Source organism: Ceratotherium simum, chromosome 9, assembly GCF_057802395.1.
Source record: "Ceratotherium simum simum isolate JZ-2026a chromosome 9, ASM5780239v1, whole genome shotgun sequence".
Taxonomy (NCBI): domain Eukaryota; kingdom Metazoa; phylum Chordata; class Mammalia; order Perissodactyla; family Rhinocerotidae; genus Ceratotherium; species Ceratotherium simum.
In genome coordinates, this window is record NC_141908.1 from 57,471,652 (window position 1) to 57,493,421 (window position 21,770).

At 36.1% G+C, this 21,770-nt stretch overlaps 1 protein-coding gene across 1 annotated transcript in view; it reads right to left on the bottom strand.

The window, feature by feature from the left end:
* TTN (titin) overlaps positions 1 to 21,770 on the bottom strand; it is a 271,430-nt gene that overhangs the window by 151,264 nt on the left and 98,396 nt on the right. Inside the window, exons 98-128 of the mRNA XM_087435440.1 lie at positions 21,295 to 21,582; positions 20,618 to 20,710; positions 19,963 to 20,248; positions 18,946 to 19,129; positions 18,650 to 18,739; positions 18,286 to 18,553; positions 17,922 to 18,182; positions 16,119 to 16,328; positions 15,829 to 15,906; positions 15,703 to 15,729; positions 15,228 to 15,287; positions 14,589 to 14,672; positions 12,892 to 12,960; positions 11,838 to 11,885; positions 10,329 to 10,733; positions 9,806 to 9,868; positions 9,306 to 9,383; positions 9,029 to 9,106; positions 8,346 to 8,432; positions 7,805 to 7,885; positions 6,728 to 6,811; positions 6,245 to 6,328; positions 4,246 to 4,329; positions 3,938 to 4,018; positions 3,712 to 3,792; positions 3,458 to 3,541; positions 3,095 to 3,196; positions 2,555 to 2,665; positions 595 to 675; positions 333 to 401; positions 12 to 95 (exon numbers count right to left, since the gene is read on the bottom strand). Of these exons, the coding sequence (XP_087291566.1) occupies positions 12 to 95; positions 333 to 401; positions 595 to 675; positions 2,555 to 2,665; positions 3,095 to 3,196; positions 3,458 to 3,541; positions 3,712 to 3,792; positions 3,938 to 4,018; positions 4,246 to 4,329; positions 6,245 to 6,328; positions 6,728 to 6,811; positions 7,805 to 7,885; positions 8,346 to 8,432; positions 9,029 to 9,106; positions 9,306 to 9,383; positions 9,806 to 9,868; positions 10,329 to 10,733; positions 11,838 to 11,885; positions 12,892 to 12,960; positions 14,589 to 14,672; positions 15,228 to 15,287; positions 15,703 to 15,729; positions 15,829 to 15,906; positions 16,119 to 16,328; positions 17,922 to 18,182; positions 18,286 to 18,553; positions 18,650 to 18,739; positions 18,946 to 19,129; positions 19,963 to 20,248; positions 20,618 to 20,710; positions 21,295 to 21,582 (3,783 nt within the window). The remainder of the gene's footprint in view (positions 1 to 11; positions 96 to 332; positions 402 to 594; positions 676 to 2,554; positions 2,666 to 3,094; positions 3,197 to 3,457; positions 3,542 to 3,711; positions 3,793 to 3,937; positions 4,019 to 4,245; positions 4,330 to 6,244; positions 6,329 to 6,727; positions 6,812 to 7,804; positions 7,886 to 8,345; positions 8,433 to 9,028; positions 9,107 to 9,305; positions 9,384 to 9,805; positions 9,869 to 10,328; positions 10,734 to 11,837; positions 11,886 to 12,891; positions 12,961 to 14,588; positions 14,673 to 15,227; positions 15,288 to 15,702; positions 15,730 to 15,828; positions 15,907 to 16,118; positions 16,329 to 17,921; positions 18,183 to 18,285; positions 18,554 to 18,649; positions 18,740 to 18,945; positions 19,130 to 19,962; positions 20,249 to 20,617; positions 20,711 to 21,294; positions 21,583 to 21,770) is intronic.

Here is a 21,770-nt window from a genome sequence, read left to right on the forward strand (position 1 = left end):
ACCCAATATACCTTTAGCTGGTGGCACTTTTTCCTTTTTAGGAACAGCAACAGGAATTTTCTTTTCTGGCACAACTTTCTTAGGTGGTTCAGGAACTTGAGAAAGATTAGGTTTAAGAATATTAGTTTGCGTTACAGAAGAAGTGACATTGTTTTGGGGCAAAGAACACACGTGTCAAAAAGATAACACATTCACACAAACGTTGATGACTATATTCAGCAAAAATGTTTATACACACGTGCTGACAAAAACTCAGGCAATTACTCAAACTAAAGGCATCATTATAGCTATCAAGACAAGTGATATCACACTTCTTTGAGAGAGAATTGTACCTTTAGCTGGTGGAGGTTCCTCTATTTTAGCAGGAATTTTCGGTTTTGGTACAATTTTCTTCTCAGGCACTTGAAAAGATTATAAAATACATTTGTAGAAATGTCCAGATTCCTTTTTAATAAAAATGTCAGGAATCTTTTTATGTAGACATGATATTTATCAACATTTGCAATACAGACAATAAATTAACTACAAGAGAACACAAAGAACGGGACAGGCCGAACAGACATGGGGCTAGAATTATTGTTAGAGTCTGAATACCTTCTGCTGGCTCAGCTGCCACTCTCTCAGAAACAACGTGCAGCTCTTCTTTCACAACGTATTCCTCGGGCTCTTCCATCACTTGAAAGACATCAGTTTTAAAGAAGATAAGTTGTAGTGTTTTTTATGTTTAATTTTAGCTGTAATTTATTACTGCAAAGAGTAATTAAAATAGCAAAAGTTTAACACTTGCCAAACCCCTGATTGTTCCCGTTTAAAATACGCAAAGAAGAACATTTTAATCAAAGCATATACCTTAATAAAGAGTATGGAAAATAAGTTCCAGTAATTTAATTTTCAAGTATATCAGAAAGACAGTAATGCTTGTATTCACAGGTAGAACAGGACAAGTACCAGACAAAAACAATTCTAGTGGCTAAATTAACAGGAACGCAAGAATTTGAAGATAAGTTTCAAAAATAACAGAACACTCTAGACTTGAAGACTGCAGGGCAGAAATATATACTTGAGGAGTCATAAATACATTTATAAGAAAGAAAAGCCCTGTATTACATATAAAAAAACCTACTGAGGACCTGGAAATAAGCTTTTTTTTTTTTCTTCCAGTTTTATGGGGGCAAGTATGGTAGAAGAGGCAGGGGTCTTCATATGGGTTTTGAGCTCATGTGTATAAAGTTAATTATAGAATAGAAAGATCTAATTAAAAACATTAAAAACATATCTCTTTACACTGGAAGTAAACTTAACAGGCTACCTATGTTGCCCTAAATCTTTTGGGCCTAATGAAAACATAAGAATATCATAGACTTTCTCTCCTTTTAATTACAGTCTTATAGTACTGACAGAAATTTATAATGCATACTGTCAAAAACTGAAATCCAAATTCATGCAATGAGAACTTTCCTTGCATACGTATTGCACTTGGTTTCCCAAACATTTCTAGAAGGGATGGGGCTCTCTTTGAAGCCATCGGATTCCTGACTTATGCCCAACATCTTGGCCTTTCCCAGGAAGCACAACAGAACTGGTTGGCTTCCTCTCAGGAGTCATGTCCCTTCTTATTCTGTTCCCAGCCATTCCATTAAAACTGCATACCTGGATTTCACATGGACTTTTTTTCTAAGTGGAGAAGGGATGGGGGCACCCTTTATTAGCCAGAGATGCACTTGAGGGCATCTAAATGTACAATTCTGTTCATATTTTCATTGGGAAGAGAGTTAATTTTTAAGGAAGTTACTGATTTCCCTTCAAAGAAGAGCTTTGTTGGAACTTTCTTATGAAAGTTCTCTCAGCTATATAGTTTTAGCCAGAATGCTGGACTTTAGCGGTAACACTAGAGGTATCTTAATTCACTGAAAAGATATCCCAACACTGAAATAAAGCTTGTTGTTCAGTTCTTAAGAAACTATAGAGAATTAGCATTAGAGGTATGGAAAAGCTGAATAACAAGCTAATATAATCAAAGATATTACATAATTGTTTTCTCCATACATGAAATATAGGAAAGCCCTATGTGTTCAGTGCTTCACTCTCAAACATGGCCTTGACTTCTGGAATGTAATAAGGTAATATAATTTCTTGTTCATTTAAAAACTGTGATTCAGGACATATTACTGAGTTGTGCTATCAACACTGCTTTATGTTACCCATGTTTTAGAAATTAGACCACCGAGGGGAAGATTATGCCAGCCCACCATGCTGAAGCCAAGTCCTGTCTAATGAGAGGATAAATGTATATGGAGATAGCTGCTCCATTAGTCCCCTACAAATATCAAGCCTTTTTTTCCATACAGCCAAGTAAGAGGGGATGGACAAGAAATACATGGAACGTTTACTCTGAGTAATGCTCCTGAATCTTGTCTTTTGATCAAAAGATACATCTACTGAGGCCAGCAGGTATTCACTGAATTTGTCACTTTCATTAATCTGATAAACAATCTGTGAAAGAAAGCAGCTCATCAAGACTCCAGACCATCTCTAGCTTATTTGCATTGTTTACCTTCATATTCTGTAACCTCCACTTCCTCCTCCTCTCTTTCCTCTTCTCTATAAACTGAAACGGACACTCTTTCCTCTTCTTCTGAATAACTCCATTCCTCCTCTGCAGATATTTTAAAAGATAAAATTTAATTTAAATCCAGCCTCCTGAAATACTGATGATAGCCACGTGTCCCCTACAGATGGATAATGGTTTTACCATCTGCTTAGGATGTGGCTTCACAGTGCTTCCTCATTACAAGAAGGAAAGAGCTGATTTAAGACGAGGGGACAGTACAGCCCAAACTGAGAAGAATATTCAGATTATGTCCAAGTGTGGCCACTTTCACAATTATCACATTTTCAGCACCTCATTCACTTTCTTAGAATCACTCAAGACCAATGTAGATACAAAAGACTCAGTCTCAGAAGGTTACAACAAGTAGACACTGATAAGGACAACTTCTACAGTAAACAATCACATCTGGAAAGAAGAAAAGACTTCAAGAAAACACATGCAAACTCATTTCTGCCCTCACTTCGGATTATATGGATTATATACCTTCATGTCGCATGACTTCCATTGTTTGAGGAACCGCAACGGATAGTTTTTCTTCGGCAACAAATCTTTTTTCTTCTACGACAGTTTTCTTAGAAACTTCAGCTTTAAAAAAAGCATTAAAGGTGAAGTTTAAAATCAAGAATCTTAACAATTCTCTCTCCCTAGAGTTCGGAGAAGATTTCCACAGTACACCACATTCACTAACAAAATGGGGAAACAAGTTAACATAACGTATCACGAGGATATACACACAAGAATTCTATCAGAAGAGAGACAAAGGGTCAGTACAAGAAGACACCAGAAACAAAAAGCAAGAATTCATAGGCTAAAAGATTTTTGTCAGAAGCTTGAGACAAATCCTACCTCGGGGAGGCGGAGCTTTCTTGGGGACAGGAACTGGTACAGGAACTTTCTCCTCTGGGACAGGTTTCTTAGGCAGAGCTGGCACTTTAGAAACATTACGCACTTTTAGAACTTCAATGGTCTCTCATTGAAGCCCAACACAAAACACAGATATACACCCACAATGCACTCGTATCACACAACCAACAAAATCACCGTTGGCCTTGGAACATGACATTATGAAGATGGTTCTTGGAAAGATGGAGAGACAGTACCTTTTAGTGGTGGAGCTTCTTCCTCTTTCCGAGGAACAGGTCTTTTTTCTTCGGGAACTTTCTTCTTTGGTATTTCTGGCACTTAAAGGATAGTATTTCATTTTAAAATTCTCAGAAAGGCAAAATAAATGAGCAACACAGCCCTGGCAGGCCCATTAAAGAAGACATGCAATTTAAGAAGCTTGAAGGAAAGACAAGCTTGTTTCATGGAGACGGGAGGAGGTACCTGCTGGTGGTGGAGATTCCTCTCTTTCAGTAACAACGGTTATTTTTTCTTCTGTGATAACCCTCTTCTGCACTTCAGGAACTTGAAAAGACATTAATTTTTAGAGTTGACTTTATATTTTCCAAAGGAGCTAATGAACAGGTATTTTGTAAGAAAGTACGCAGGTGGACAGACACTTCTGTTGCATTCTCACTCATACCATAAAACATTCGTTTTGAAGTAAAGTCACTCAGTGAACAGATAAACACGAAAATGTTTTGTACTCAAGACATAAAAATAGGGCTTCTTTACTAAGCAAGTCACTGTACCTTTAGCTGGTGGAGCTTCCTTTTTCTTTGCAACAGGAACAGGAACCTTTTCTTCAGGAACAGGTTTCTTTGGCACCTCTGGGACTTAAAGTTTTAAAAACAGAATGTTAGTTTATACATGTATCACTTTTATGAATGGACATAGACACATACACAAATATTTATGTAGTTCATTAATGTTGCTATAGAGTCACTATGCATCAGCAAAATAATGCAGAAAATTAAACTATAATGTCATAAAGGTCACAATGTGATAAATGTCATGAATAATATTACAGAGGCATTTGGGCAATTAAAAATGCATTAAATACATAGAAGGATATGTACAGAATTCATTCTTTATATATTGGTACACTTTTGATCAAAACAAATTAGTCTGTGATTACACAAACAATATAGATTGTGGATAAAGTACACAGAAAAATCTCTTTATGCTTTGTATTGAGAAATGGAATCCATAATGACAATGGGTTTAATTTATCTAAGACTTGCTTAGACTAAGACATCTTTAGAATAGTTACATCTACATCAGTTGCTATTTCTTTTTTCCATTTCTCTTCTGATTTTTTTTTTTTTTTTTTTTTTTTTTTTGGTGCACCTATAGTGTGTTCAAAACTCAGGAAACACTCTTATTCTAGAGTAGGCCTCTCAATGTGATATCCATATGTCAATGGCTTTGGAGAGTTCTGTGTACGAAATTCTGTGGGTATGCACACATTTGCTTTTCTCTAAGAGGCTCCATAGTTTTCAACAGATCTCTGACCCAAAAAAGGTTTACAATGGGTTTGGTTTACCTATTCTAAGTGTTGATGATGTTGACTTTTTGTAATTGGCAGATATATTTTAACAGCATGCATTATTGGCAATAATTGTTTCCATTTTAAACAAGATTTTGGCAGTTTTTGTGAACCCCTGCACCTCTACACCTGCATTTGTAATATCTTGATGTAATTCTACAGATATATACTCATGTGTGTATATACTGTTATATGTACATGCTATGTTTCTGGATATATACCATGTGTGTTTGTTTTCATGGATAAATAAGACATGCCTCTGTGTCTTTTTAAAGACCTAGAATTCTGAGAGAGTCAAGAGTTTGAGAAAGAGGGAAGCAGATTTGATTCAAGAAGAAAATAGAAACGTTGGGAAGCCAGGTAAAAAGAAACACTAAAATGTATGATTTCAGTGAGCCTGGTTTCTCCTAAATTGGATGATGTTGAATTCTTGCTGGATCTCCCTATAACTGACTAGATGTGTGCAGTTTATGGCTTCATTGCCTCAATAAATCAGTGTCTTTTATCACCAAAAAACAAAAAACAAACAAACCACATCCCAAAAATCAAAGCAAGGGCTTAGCACATTTGAATCCAAACATTATCTATATGAAAGATCCCTGACTAGCTAATTAGATAACAACATTTATGGCAAATATTGATGTTCAATTAATGTCTCAAGAAATATGGTGAAAGTAAATGTCAAAAACTGAAATATTTCCAACTATTCAAGAATCGCCATGATTGACCTTTCAGAGGAGGGGCCATTACTAGCAGCACTGTGTACGTCTTTATCGAGCTAACATTCTGTTCTGCCAGACACTCTCCAGTTGTCAGTCTTTGTATCTTGTTATAACTCATGAAAGTGTTTTTTATAAAGAAAATGTCAAATATACGAGGGGTGAAAGAGTTTTTCCTAGAAACATGCCTGTAGAAAATGTTTCACAAATGTTTCTTCTTTCTCTAAGAGAGGGAAGATATTAAAAATTTAGGATAGCAGTTTGACATAGTTACTTCTTTAATAATATTTTTTGGTCGTGCTTTGGGATGTTCAGAATTGTAAATAATGTATGTCAAGAGTGTGACTCCCGAAGATGATAAACAAATGAAAAACACAGGGGCACGTAAAAGACACAAAATAGAAAGACAGAATAGTAAGTATGAAGACTGTATACAGCAAAGGACTGGGACAAAGGGTTGCCCCAGGATCAGCTCTGGTGTACCTTTTGGGGGAGCAGTAGGTTCCTTCTTGGGTACAGGAACAGGCTTTTTCTCCTCTGGCACAGGTTTCTTGGGAACTTCAGGAACTTTAAAGATATCATTGTTGAAACAATGTTGAGAATTCTAATCTCCTTCTCAGACATTTAAGATTACACTAAAGCATAAATCCTCAGTAAGAGGGTAAGATTTAGAAAGTAATTTAATATGCTCTATCTGTGTTGGAAATGTACGCTAAATACATCTATCCCATAGAGACATTACATATGTACATGGAGCAGACAAAGACCTAATTAGCATGATCTGGAGTCTAAAAATGCTACTGATACTTGTATAACACATTACCACACATTAATGAAATCAACATTCACAGAATTAAATATATTACAAATGGTTTACAAATGCTATTTCGTTAATATACAGATCCCATAGAAAAAGATACAAGAAGACAGACACTAGGAATTTTTTTTTCAAAAATACTACTCTACCTTTGGCTGGTGGGGGTTCCACCTTTTTAGGAATGGGAACAGGGACCACTTCTTCTGGGACTGGTTTCCGAGGTGGCTCAGGGACTTGAAAAAAAAAAAGAGCCATTTTTGAGAAATTCTGCATTTTGACAACAAGGCATATGTTGTTGCAAGACTTAGAATTAAAGAGTAGACATTTCCCTTTTATACCAATTGAATGAAAGAAAATTATGTGTCAGAAACAAGGCTAAAGGGAAATGGACGAACGGCTAATTAGAAAATGTGATTGCTATTCACCCAAAACTGCAGGCGCCGCCACTTTCCTAGGAACAGGTAGGAACACCCCTTCCTCAGAGGTGCCAGTGCCTGTTCCTCACACACCCTATTTAGAAACTTCTATACTTTTATAAAGCAGCTGTGTTAGAACAATTGCATTAGATTATCGTAAATGTTTAAAATTTTGACGTGAGCAGAGGAACGGGTGGAGCCCTAATTTGTAGCAGCCACCGATTTCTGATTTCCGTGGTGGCGTAAATACTCCCACCGTGACGTCATTGCCGAGGAGTTGAGAAGAGATGCGCAGTAGCACACCATTTAGTATTTCAACGGCAGAGATACAATAGACGCAAACAACCTCAGAAAGATAGATAATAGTAAAATGCAGTAAAATAGGAAGTAATGAGTTTTGAGTATTTATTACTATAGTTTTAAATATAGTTTATTTAATTGTAAGTTTGTATAATTTAATTTTTAATCATGGAGGTGTTAAACACTGGGCAGCAAAATTCCTGAAAATTTAACCATCAGCTCTGGTGAGCTGGTACGAGCTGGCTCCAGGACATGGTATTTCTATTTCCATATAGCTGGTCGCTCGCTAGATTGTAAGTTTCCTGAAGGGGGAACAGAGCCACCGTTCATTCTCATTCCTCTCCCTTGTGCCCTCCTCATAGTCTTCCTAGACCCCTATAATGTCCTTTGACGTAGTGGCTATAGGTCTGTTGATTATTGTTGACCAAATCTAGTATGCAATATTAGCATATTCAGATGTTTACCATTGAATTCTTAAAAGATTTTAAATTTAGGATGAATCACTAATACCTTTAGGTGGAGGCTCAGTCTTTTTGGAAACAGCAACTTGAATTTTCTCTGCGGTGACAGTTTTCTTTCGTACCTCGGGGACTTGAAAAAACGTAAATTTTAATTACTGGTATGCCATATTGTTGGTGGTAATTGTAATTTACAAAGAATATGAAATACAAATTAAAACAGAGACAAATGTGAAATGAAAAGATGACAGAGAATTACAAGGAGACAGAGATGCCTACAGAATTACAAATTAGATAAGAAGAAGAGGGGGCCGGCCCTGTGGCTTAGCGGTTAAGTGCGCACGCTCCGCTGCTGGCGGCCCGGGGTTCGGAACCCCGGGCGCGCACCAACACACCGCTTCTCCGGCCATGCTGAGGCCGTGTCCCATATACAGCAACTAGAAGGATGTGCAGCTATGACATACAACTATCTACTGGGGCTTTGGGGGGAAAAGTAAATAAATAAATAAAATTATAAAAAAAAAAAAGAAGAGGGATACAAATCCATCTAAAGCCCTTCAATTTGGTCCCCCAAATTCAAATTTGCCTTATACCTGTGACTGACACCTCTTCCTCTGTGTGAGAAGCAAAAAACATCTTTTCTTCTGAAATAGCCATCTTCTCTGTGTGCACAGCTGGTACTTTAAAGAGAGTATTTCACATTAGTATTTCCTTTTCTAGGACAAGACACCAGATCAAATACATAGATCGCACACTATAATTTAAGTCTCTATACATAGATTGGGTGGGTTAATATAATAGTTTTGGAATAAAATTCAGTATTGACAGGAAAACAAATCATGTTTTGATCTATAGGGACAAAGCACCCATACAGCCTTTATCATACATTATTAAATGGGAATCAAATAGACACTTCTTCACATGTAATGTGGTGCTTTTCCAAATCCATTAGGGTCTATTTATGTAAATGAGAGGATGAGGACTATTATATGCAATAGAATATTGCATAGTAAAGTTAGAAGATTACATATTAAACACAAAATCTTCCTTAAATAAAAAGTTTTGTAATTTTAAAGCAAAACTAGAAGCAAAGGTATAGAATGTTATTTACTTAAATTATATACATGTACAACTCAACATAAAATGTACATTACATAAGAATGTCTTTATTTTGGGTGGTTTCAGATTTGTGAATTGTTTAGTAACATATGTACACATATATATACACATAAATAAAAATGTTTAAAACTTGTAGCTGAAATACTAAGATGTGTACCTTTCACTTCAATAACTTCTTCCTGCACTGGAGTCCGGGAAGGTTTTTGTGGAACAATCTTCTTTGAAACTTCGGGTACTTAAAAAATATGTGCAAATATATTTGTATTGCAAAGAATATTGCTTTGCACAAAATTTAAGATATCTTAGTTTAGATGACTATATAAATAACTAACATCATGACTATATATCTATCAGTAAACAGATTACTTGTGTACGTGGCACTAGAAATGTTTTAAACATTTAAATTTAAATGTTTTAAATTTAAATGATAATACCTTTGGTGACTTGAACTTTTGCTTCCTCCACTCTTCGAGAAGTCTTTTCAATTTTTTCAACTACTGGCTTCTTTACAACTGCAAGCATTTTAAAGAAATTGCAGTACTTTTAGAATTTCTATTAAAATACTCTCTCTATATATCATCTTTCTCTCTCTACATATATATATGTATGTATATATGTATATATGCATATATATGTATAATTTTTTTAGAGGGAGACAAGTTTGGTGCTCTGAACTTTAAGTACATGTTTCTGTACTTCAAGTATTTTGGTTATGCTTTATTTTATATTTACCTTAATAATCTTTTTATCATCCTTTTTATTTTTGCATTAAATGAATTAGATGGATATTCTTAGAAAAAAATCATTGATATAATAAAGCTTAGAGAAGAAATTGTGCCTATTGGATTGAACTGGTGGTTTATACATCTTTTCCAAACGAGCCACGATAATGATATTGATGCTCTGGTCTATTTAAATAATTCCAATTGCATACCTTTAGGAGGTGGTGGTTCTTTCTTTTCAGGCACTTTTGCTGGAATTTTTCTCTCATGTGGTTCTTTAACAACAGCACAGGAAAAAGAAGCAAGGCTTAAATAGGTAATTTCTAGATGTTTGTATTAATTGCAAATGAAGTAAGTTCAGAATAATATATAATTGTGTATTGTATTGGGGATCTTTATTGCTAACATGATTCCTCCAGCTGGATTTAGAAGCAGGATCAAGCAGAGATGCAACAAAGCAGTGAAAGTAAAACTTGAACTTCTGCATTAGAAAACAGCGCTTGGAATTAGTTTTAGTAATAGGACTAAATGATTCAACTTACAACGTCCAAGCGTGAAAGTAACCGTAAAGAAAATGATTCTTTTAAAGATTAAGTTTCCAAAGATTTCTAACCTTAAAAAATCAAAATGATCATTTCATGTATCTCATATCCATTTGCAAATCAGGTTAATAACATGGAAAATACTGAGCAAAAATGAGGAAAGCAGAAAAAAAGTCACCCAATTTATACATACCTTCATAAACCTCCTTTTGAACTTGAATTACTTCTCTCTCTCGGTAAGTCTCCTCCCACTCTTCCTCCCCTTCATCATAACCTTCTTCCCTTTCATAATATTCTTGCCCTTCTTCAAAATCTTCTTCCCATTCCTCATGGACTTCCTTTCTGGCTTCCACCTTGGTCTCTTCATAGTCTTCATCCGGTTCTTCATAGTAAGGTTCTTCATATGGCTCCGTGTATGGTTCCACGTCCAGCTCGTCATAAGGTTCTTCCAAAGATTCTATGAAAACTTTCTTCTCCTCGTAGACTGCTCGCTTTTTCTCATACACAGCTTCTTTTTCTTTCTGAACCTCTTTCTGTCTGGTTATGGTCATTATTTTCACTTCTTCAGCCTTGGAGGATACATCAATAATTTCAGGAGCTAAAATAAATAAATTAATTAAAAGATAATATTAGTATATTAATTATATCCATACAATTACTTCACTAAATGAAAGTCTATGTAGTCAAACAATATCAGTATCTCAAATGTCAGTATTATGTTGATCATTTGTTATGTTTTCTTTGCACTGGTTCCGTTTAAATTTTTGTTGGCTATGGAACACAATAAAGAGTATCAAGATCCTTCTACTCTTAATCTGAGGATTTTTCTAGTGTGAACAAAATGGCATTCAGTAAATATTATCAAAAGGACATATCTTCTATTGTTCTATGGGAACTCCAGTTTGCAAAACCCCTAGTTTCCCATGGAATATTTTAATATTTGATCATTTAATGGAATTTATATTTAATGTTTCTGCAGTTAACCTCTATTTAAATTTCCAGTTGTTCTTTCAAAAACATTTCTGATGGGCCGGCCCCGTGGCTTAGCGGTTAAGTGCGTGCTCTCCGCTGCCGGCGGCCCGGGTTCGGATCCCGGGTGCGCACCGAGGCACCACTCCTCCAGCCATGCTGAGGCCGTGTCCCACATACAGCAACTAGAAGGATGTGCAGCTATGACAGACAACTATGTACTGGGGCTTTGGGGGAAAAATAAATAAATAAAATCTTTAAAAAAAAAAAAAACATTTCTGATTCTAAAGCTATATTTTTGATAGTCGAATATGACTCTTTAGTCAGTTTAATAAAGAAAATATTTAAAATTATGTACCCAAATCAAGTAGTTGCTTTTATATAATAACTTTTTAAAGATCTTTAAGGCTAACATTATTTATATGATCCTTAACATTTGTGTTAGCTACAACTGAAACAATAAGGGATGACCCCTCCCTTTCTAGCCCTCACCACTTCTTTCCCTGTGTCCATTGTGCTGTGGCTGCATAAACATCTGCCTGGGTTTCCTTTCCCGGGATTGGAGCAATATGAAGTAGTCGTCATTTCTAGTGCTAATTTTAATATAGCAGAGGAGACTCTACAACTTTAGAATAAGCCAGAAGCCTAATATTTAAAAATAAGAATACATAGCAGAGATGCAAATCTCAGGAATAAATAAAGTAAAAATATTTAATAATTTCTTTTCATTTACCTTTTGCGGGAATTAAGGCAGTAGGAGGTGGGGGCTTCTTGGCAACCTCTGGGACTTTAAAAACATAAAATACATGTTTATTTTTACATTATGCATTATTTAACATTTACTAATCCTGTGCACCCTTGTTAGTCAGTTGTATGATCTATGACTACGGCTAACATACCAAACGCTTTTATAATTTCCACATTTAGCTCACGAGAAATGCTGTGCAATGCCATGTTAATGAAAGTGTGCAGAAAGGCTGAAGTTTGATTCTAGTTTAGGTTGATTTAAAATAATTTAAATTAACACGAAGAGAGTATTCCATGTGTTTAGTGCTAAAAAATAATGCACGTTTAATTTTTTCAAGGATTAACTGTAAAGTTCAGGAAATGTCCACGCTTTTTGAGCTTGCTCTTGTTCTGTAACATTTCACAAACGACCACTCAGAAAAAAGTCTCAGTGATTCGTGCCTCGTGCTCCTGGATGCTCCTTCTTTTAGGAGGTTTCTGTACTCTAATCCTAGTCCAATGGGTAAAAACTATTTGTTTAAATTTAGTTATCCAATCTTCTTCCTAAACCCTTCTAGGATATAGTAAAAATTAAAGTAATTGAATTGATCCTCCTTCAAAAAGTATTTTTTTCCGGCGAGTATTGACGTTTAGCGCAGGTGACGCAGGAAGGATTCTGAATTGGGCTGAAGCGGCCACTTGACATCGGCATCAGCCCTTGACATTCTGTTTTGGTGACTCGATCAAGACCAGCTGTTGGACTAGAGGACAGTGGCTTCTGTAAATCACCATCCAGAGATAACATGAACCCTGGTGCTGCCATTGCGTGCCATGCACAGACACTGGCACAGGAGGACCGGGGAGAAAAAAGGGCGAAAAAGAAAATTGCAAAAGAAAGTGAGGAGTCAAAGTCAAAGACGAGGCTGAGGGTGAGTGAAGGGAGAAGTACCGTTTTGTGGATTCAAATTCTCACCGTCCTCCACCCTCCGCTATTTGACATTAACAATTTTTAACCAAGAGAAAACCAGTAGCCCTGAAGCTCGATTAATTAATTACAATACCTTCAGGTGGCGGTGCCTCTTTCGGCTTTGTGACTTTTTTGGCATCTTTCTTCACGGCTTTTTTGGTCACTAAAAAATGAGATGTCAGACGTAAATAACTAAAATGTTTTCAGGAAACTAGGAGGTGTATTGAAATATTTTATTTTTTCATATGCTTTGATGGCAACAAGAGATTCTGCACATTATTGCAAGATACCTGTTTCAGAAAGATCTTGGACTAGAATGCAGAAAAGTTTTTTTTGAGGGAGAGAGAATGTGGAGGGTAATCTGACATCCTCACTGATTTTATGCCTGCTTAAAGTTTTCAAAACATCTAGAGTGAACCTAAGTGACATCATAAATAGAAAAGGTACACATTTTCATTTCTGTTTCACTTAGGTAAGAACATTTAAATTTGTCAGGAGGAAGAATAACAAGTGAATTAGTAAAATTAAAGTCATATCTCTGATAGTTTGTGAAAGTTCTCTTTTGCTGTTGCTGATGCTATACCTTGATCATGGCCACCGAGCATAAGATCATAACTTGATTATGGCTCCTAGTATTCACGAATAAATAACACTGTTGTTAATTTTTAAAATACGATTTAATTTTCCGAGTTTCTCAGTGGGCACTCAAACTTTGCCATGTTGACACTAACCCTCAAAGAAAAAATCATTCATTAATCAATCAAGATAAATTATTATTCCTGACAACAAATGTAAATAGAAATCTAATTTATGATCTTTGATTCTTGTTTCTCTCTGCTATCAGAAGTAGATGAAATATATTTAACTATATTCATATAGATTATAAAAAGGCTTTTGTTTGTTATTGAGTTGTATTAGCCACAAAACTGGAAGTTTTTTTTTTGTTTTTTTTTTTACTGAATTTCCCCTGAGGCTGGCTGAAAACCAGCTCAAGCCTTTGACACCAATTGTAGTGGATATTAGGGGACAAGCATGTCAAACCCTGGAAACTAGTACAATAGTGGTGGCTTGGCTATGGGAAAATGTGACTTTGACATGTAGAATACTTCCTGATGATGCTGGGAGAATTCTGAAAGCAATTCTGAACTCCCCAGGACTCCAGAAAGCCCCAGGCAATCTGTTGACTGATTTAGTTGAACAGTTTTGGGGCACAAATAGTACAATTTATCTTTTGAAATATTTGAAAGGGGCAATTCTCTGGCACACCCAAGAGGTCTTTATTGGTGATATCAGTTCTTAGCTTAAAAAAAAAATCAAATATATCAGATATTCTAAATCATATTTTTTGCAACAAAATAGTGCATTTTAAAGAGTAGTTAACATTGCAATTGAGAAAAAACCACAAACTATAATTTGCAACTTGACTATAAACTAGTATGGTTTATTTCCATAAGCTTCACTAGAAATGGATTCCATTATTTTATTGTTGTGTGTAGTAGTTAGGAAAATAGGAAATGTGAAATCAGTTTGCCATTAATGTTTAAGTGATTCCATTAAAATAACATATTTTAATAGTAAGCATTGTATTCGTTTTGTCTGATGATTTTCAGACTTTTAGGCACACGTCTTACACGTTTAGTCAGTTACACTTAGAGCGAATAATTTACATTTTGAGAGGCAATTCAACCTATTGACCACTAGAGGGCCAATGTGTTGCATTAAACAACATTTGCCAGGCCTGCAACAGTTTAAATTCTGCATTTTGTCCTTTAGGTAGATCACATATAATACCTTCAACACGTTTTGCTGGTGGTTTCTTTTCTTCAGGTAATGGTAGTAACAGAGGGATAGGAGGAACAGCCGTAGGAGGGATTTCTGAAGGAAAAAAATGCCATCATCAGTAACATGCTTTGGTTTCCTATTTTGTGTGAAGTATAATGAAAAGTCTCATGCATCTCTTTCGGTACTTCAAAGATGTTGTAGTACCAATTCATCAACCAGAACAAATAAAAATAGCATATATTTGGGGCTGGCCCGGTGGCACAAGCGGTTAAGTGCGCGTGCTCTGTTGCGGCAGCCTGGGGTTCGCCGATTCGGATCCCGGGCGTGCACTGACACACCGCTTGTCAGGCCATGCTGTGGCGGCGTCCCATATAAAGTGGAGGAAGATGGGCATGGCTGTTAGCCCAGGGCCAGTCTTCCCCAGCAAAAAGAGGAGGATTGGCAGATGTTAGCTCAGGGCTGATTTTCCTCACACACAAAAAAGCATATATTTATACTTTTAACTACTCTTTTGCTTTGAGTTTTGATTACATGGCAAAGACTATGACATGGAAGGATCGTCGCCCTGTGCTCTGGTTTGGCATTGCTGATTTCCTAGTGGTAGAATATTGCTGCTTCAAGCCCAGGTGTCATGGTGCTGGGTCTTACCTTCTGGTGGTATTGCTCTGATAGGCATGGTTGGGATTGGAACTCTGGAGTCAGGAATATCTGAAAAGGGACATTTAACCATAAGCACAGAGAGACTGAAAACACAGATATTTACTAGACAACTAAGATGTGTTTGATTGTCAGGCATTTCCAACAGCAGAATCTAACACACAGACACAAAGATATTAGGATTCTTTTGTATGCAACTACATATTCCATTCCTTGGGTAAATTTGTTTTGTTCTAATGTCACACCATTTGGCGTGATCCTAGATATCAGCTGAATGCGACCTTATCATCTCTAATTTCCCAAACTCACAAAACCTAAAATTTGTATTATTTTCCTGAAAATGATTTTACTGAATAATATTTTACTGAAACAAAGAAATAATATTTTTGGACGTTTTAGTTTGGCTTCTATCATTTATCACACTGAATGTATTATAAGCAGCGATTGATTTTTGTTTTTAACTTACCAGGAGGCTTCATCTCAAGTTTGATTTCTGCAAAAGAAAAAAATGACATTTTTGTATTTAGAATTGTCTGTGCAGGCTACTTTGCTCCCAAGATTGCAATGTGATTTTCATGTGGTGTTTTCTGACCTTTGGTTGTTAAGTACAGCTCTGCTGTGCTTCTCGCTTCACCTCTTGGCTCCAGTCGAGCAATGACTGAATAGACACCTAAGGAAAAGAATCATCTAAGTTTTGCTTTCTGACATCTTTGTAAATAACACTTCTTTATTTAAATATCGTATATATTTATTTATACTTCTCTTTTGTAAAATAAGTATTCTATATAGAATTACAGAGTATGAACATTAAGTAGGGTAGAAATATATAAAACAGACAAAGTTTAAATTATATATTCGCAGGGACACTGTCAATTAGATTACCTTCATCATCTGGGGTCACGTTGTGGATGGTCATATAATGGCAGCGACCATCATTCCTAAAGTTGTATTTCTGGCTCTCGGTCAGTTCTGTTGGTCCTTTGTACCATGTCACAATGGCGTCATCGAAGGATACTTCACACTCGAAGGTGGCAGATTGATGCTCACTCACCACAATGTTCTGTATGCGTTTTGTAAACTGAATTGGTTCAGCTGTTTAAGTACAGAGAGCTCAAAGTTAGATGGTATAGGGAGGAATTTCTTTCACTGTGCTTCCCACTCACATATTTAAAGTCTCCATCTTTTTATCCAGTTGAAACATAGTAGAAAATATAAAACAAGAAGAAAATGCTTTTCTTTGCATCAGTAAGAAAAAATTTTCTCAATACTTAAGTGTATTCCTGCGTGGTCAATGTAGGAAAGTGTACAGAAATCCCTGAGAGTTCATAAATATTTACATGAAGGCAATAGTCAAGGGTGCTTGTACCCCAAAAGCCAAATTAACCTTTAAAAATGTTAGTGAAATGCAGGGTTCACAGTAAAGGGAACATAAACTTAATTTTACTCTATAATTTATTCCCCTTTGAAATTCTTTCTTTCCTCTGTAAAATAATTATGCTATTCAGGATCAAGAATTGCTTATTATCTAATATGTATAACTTTACCTGTGAAATAATTTCAAACTCAATAGGAAATCTACACTTATAAATTTCAGAGAATTCATTTTTAAGAGTTCTGAAACCTGCTTTCTAAGCATGGGCGGACATGCACGAAGGAATCAACCCACTGGGAATGGTGAGGTGTTTAGTAGAAGAATTGGCTGATTTGGAGGGTCCTTCTGCAAAATTTTACCTGGAAGTCTAGCATTCAATGTATAACAGCGTCGTGAACATCTTAACCATCATATGTACTCTGGTGAGGTTTTTTTTTTTCAAGGATCATATTAAAAATATGTAATTATTTAAAAAATGATAAGCGCTTTCAACTGGGTCCTTTAGTTTGAAAACCATTTAAAATTTCTGAACTTTAAAATATGACCAGACATTGATACCCATTGTAAAGCAAGTCAGAGAAGTTGAAGTGCTTATGTAAATAAGAAACCATATAGTTGTCTTTCAACAACTATAAATGGGCACCAACAACTGCAAGTTGATGCTATCATTATAGCCAAAATGTTGCTCAATACAGTCCAAGGTTGTCTTCAGACAATCAAAGGATTAAGAAATAAATATTGTTGGTTTTAAATCCTGAGATTTCACTTTATTTCAGAGATTCTGAGGGTTGGAGTATGATCCTCATATGAAATAATTATTCTTGATAAATAGCTGCTAATCACACTTCACATATGTGGTTAATTTTATTTATAAAGCTTCATACAAATAGAGTCAAATTAATTCCTATAAACAAAATATCAACTCCTAGCCAAGATCTTCTAGGTGTATAGCCATGACATCTGGTCCTTTCCAAGATTTCTTTCTAGGATTCAGAATCACAGATATGAGAATTACAGAATTTAGGCTTTCAACAGAAATAACCGTTAGAAAGTCATGTCTTAGTTTAGATTGAAATCCGCTTCTGGTCAAAAAGGACTAGGCAAAATAATCAGCACTTATGTGAATATTTCCTTTTTGATTTTGTATGAATTTTGAGGTGTGAGTGAATGCAGTGAGAATGTGTGGTGGGGAATGAGAACACAGCAACACTTTGGGAAATGCTCGAGGGCAGGGTTATAGATTCGCAGGGGTCCTGCACAGCATTCGCCATTGACCTGTGCTGCGATAACGCCACCCATAGTCTTTCACCCACCTTCAATTCTGAGCTCTGCTGACGTTTCAAGGTCTTCATGTTTGCAGGTGTACTGCCCCTGGTCTTCTGCTCGAACATCTGCGATGGTCAGTTTATGGACTTTGTGTTCCACTTCTGTTTTATATCTACCTTGGGGTTTAAGGATTCTGCCATTTCTGAACCATTCAGATTTTACATTTGGCACAGAAAATTGGCATGTCATGGTGCAAGTCTGGCCTTCTTTCAAAGTAACATCCTGAAGATGCCGTTCCCAAGCAGGCTCTGTTCGTATGACACAGGACACATTTTGTTCAGTATCACACACAGATGTGCTCAACAGTCAATTCATCTCACGAGACTTTTTTATAAAACTCTTTTTACTTACCAATCACAGTTAGTTTAGCACTAGCGATGTGTGGACCACACACCAATCTGTAATTGCCCTGATCTTTAAGTTGACAGGTTTTGACTCTGAGTGTATGTTGATCACCATCAATGCTTATTTCAAATTTATCACTGGGTTCCAGTTTTTCAGTCCCTTTGTACCATGAGAGCTTGATTTCTGGATAATTAATTTTAATGTCAATTTCAAACACAGCATCATTATCTTTCAAAACTGTCTGATTTTCAATATCCTTGATCAGAGTGACAGGCTAGGAGAATAAAAAATTAAAACGCATTAGTCATTCCTACCCTTATAATTCCTAACAACAATTTGTTCATTTTATTATCAGCAAAATTCGTTTTACCTCTGTCTGTGACAGTCTTTGCTGAATAAATGATACAAGTTCCTCAAATTCCTTTTCATCCCTCTCTGACTTCTCTATTTCCTCAATTTCCTGAGGAGAAAAAAAGTGTAAGTATTACACATCAAATAAGATTTGAATTAGAGGATGCAGGATTATATTCAGCTTCTATTCTTGATACTACTTAGGTTATATTAAATGATCTCATACAATGAGAGGGTTCTGGAAATTCAAAGGGTGTATGTTAGATGTTTCAAACGTGAATTTTTTAAGATGATGCTATCTACAAACTATCATACCAATCTATGTGTCTCTTCTTCTTGACTTTGCTTTAGCAGTTCAAATGCTTGAAGAAGACCCCGGAAGTCAGTGATTCCATACATGCGGGCGTATTTTTCATATTCTTTAGGATCAACATTTTTGAGAAGTTCCATGATATCAATTTCCTCTTCTTCTCCAGCTCCTTTCTTTAAGACTGGAGTCCTAAATGAAATAAGGAATAAACATAAATCATCTGTCTTCTATTTATTTTGAATTGTGTATCACCATTCAAAGATGTCATTCAAAGATTTTTTCTCATCAAGGAATAGTTCTGTGTCCTTTATTCAAGAAATATTAATTTTACCATGTTAACTGTGGAACAATAAAAAAAAATGTGGGTTTGGAGATAGAGTGGATTAAGATTGGACCATTGTTACAAAGATCAAAGGTTTTAAGGAAAGAATAACAGGAACATTTTTGTAAACTTTACAACCAAAGAGCCTAAAGAAAGAATTCTAAGGAAAAATAATACCAGCAATGGAAAGCATTAATAAAGGATAAATATCATATGTCATGGGAAAGATGTGTGGAAATTAAATGCTGATGGATTTAATAATTAATCCAATAATTATGTTGAAATAAATTGTGTTGCAATTACTGGTAATTATGGAAAACGTTTAAAATGATTGATCTAGAAAGTGATTCAGACCATGAGAAATCATACATAGAAACGAACATTTCATACCTAGACACACACAGGTTTCTCTATAGGCCATTTCTTTTGTTTAAAATTTCAACAAAAATTCACCTCAAAATTTTGTTTAAAATTTCAACAAAAATTCATGCTCAAAATTTTCACATGATTATTCAGAAATTGATCTTAATCAACCACTAACTTCCACCCAAATATTGTGTATTTGCTTATCCATTTCTGTTAAAATGTCTGTGTGCTTATGTTCTTTCACAATCTGAATCTGGGAGGGGACGGTCTCTGCCTCTTGAGACATCTCTTTTGTGAATGAAAAATTCCGTGTATGGCTTTTGATTGAACTTACTTTTTCAGCATTGCTCTAAGATCTCCTTCAATTTTCTCTTGTTTCTTCCTTTCATCCACCTGTAGGTTAACATTACTTTCAATTTCACCATGTTTGTTAAATGCGACACATCGGTATAATCCAGAATCGGTTTTTGTGGTGTCTCTAATCTCCAGCTTTGCTTCATCGCCTTTCTGGTGGATAAAAATGCGACCTCCTTGGTTCAGCTGTCTCCATTTCCCTTTTGTCCATTTAACATTTGGGATTGGATCACCTCCAACTTTTGCAATAAACGTCGCAGTGGTTTCTAAGGAATAATGAAAACAAATGAATAAATAACTTAATTTTCCAAAATCAATTCTTCCAAAATTAAATCAGTAGTAAAATGTACAAGATAGATGAAGATTTTTTTTTTTTTTTTGTGGGGAAGATCAGCCCTAAGCTAACATCTGCCAATCCTCCTCTTTTCGCTGAAGAAGACTGGCCCTGGGCTAACATCCGTGCCCATCTTCCTCCACTTTATATGGGACGTCACCACAGCATGGCTTGCCAGGCGGTGCGTCGGTGCGTGCCCGGGATCCGAACCGGGGAACCCCGGGCCGCCGCAGCGGAGCGGGCGCACTTGTGCGCCACCGGGCCGGCCCCGATCAATATGTGCTTTTGATGAAGTACTTACTTTCTACAACTCTGATGCTCTGAGGTTCTGAAACGAAGAAGAGTTTCCCATCCACTGCTGCTTTCTTAGCTGCTGGGGCTGCAGCTGGTTTATCTGAAAAACACATTTACATGTTTTATTATCACCATTACTTTAAAATTGTAATAAATAATTCCTTTTGTAAAATAAGCTTTAGGAGTTTGGCAGTGTCAAAAGTATTGTGCACTCTAGGACTCACTCTATATAAGAGTGGATTACAGAACATAAAGCAGTTTCATAGACATTTATAACCAGTTGTAGCTCTCACATCAGGTTGAACTACAATCATATTAGTAGTATCAAGGCTTATATTTCTAGACTCAGCTTTATTCTATTAGGCTACCTTATGTCACATTACAGGCTCATTTTTGGAACGTCACTTGATTACACTCTATTAGATATGATGGAAAGAGGTTCAAGAAATATGATGGTGAACTTGGGGTAATTTCAGACAATTTGTATTGAGGTTATTTCCATTAAATTATCTAATACTTCAATTATAATGAGGAGGCTATAAATTGCAAATGAGCAATAAGTGATGTTTCTAAAAATCTAATTCCATTCTTTATTTTTCTAATTCCATTCTTATCAAATTGTAATAAGCAAAGAACTGTGAGCAGTTGTTGTCAATCTGAATAATACTTTCTAGGCGTCTGTACCTTTAACGGTCACTTTTGATTTGGAAGCGTCGCTTCCAGCCACATTTGATGCTTTACACACGTAATCTCCCGAATCTGCTTTAGTCACGTCCTTGAGTTCCAGCACAGCGGTCCCGCTAGCAAAGCTGAAGCTGCATCTGTCGGAGGGTTTTATCTCCCTGCCAGCCTTCAACCACTGGATCCTGATCGGCTCCGAACCCCGGACATGGCAGCTGAGCTGCACGAATTCTCCTTCACTCGCTGTTATTGGAGCAAGGTGCTGATCAAAGACAGGTGGCTTCTTAGGTTCTGGAATTAAAAAGGTATTTTTATACACAAGATGAAAAGGAACAGAAGGCAAAAAAATATTAAATTCCAGAAAAGAAACAAGTTTTGCCTCTAACAGGTAACACTGGTTGCTGTAGTAGAATCAAATCATGTGCCTGGCTGATTCCTCTCTGAAGGCAAGGGTTACATTTGTTGGATTTTACAAAAAG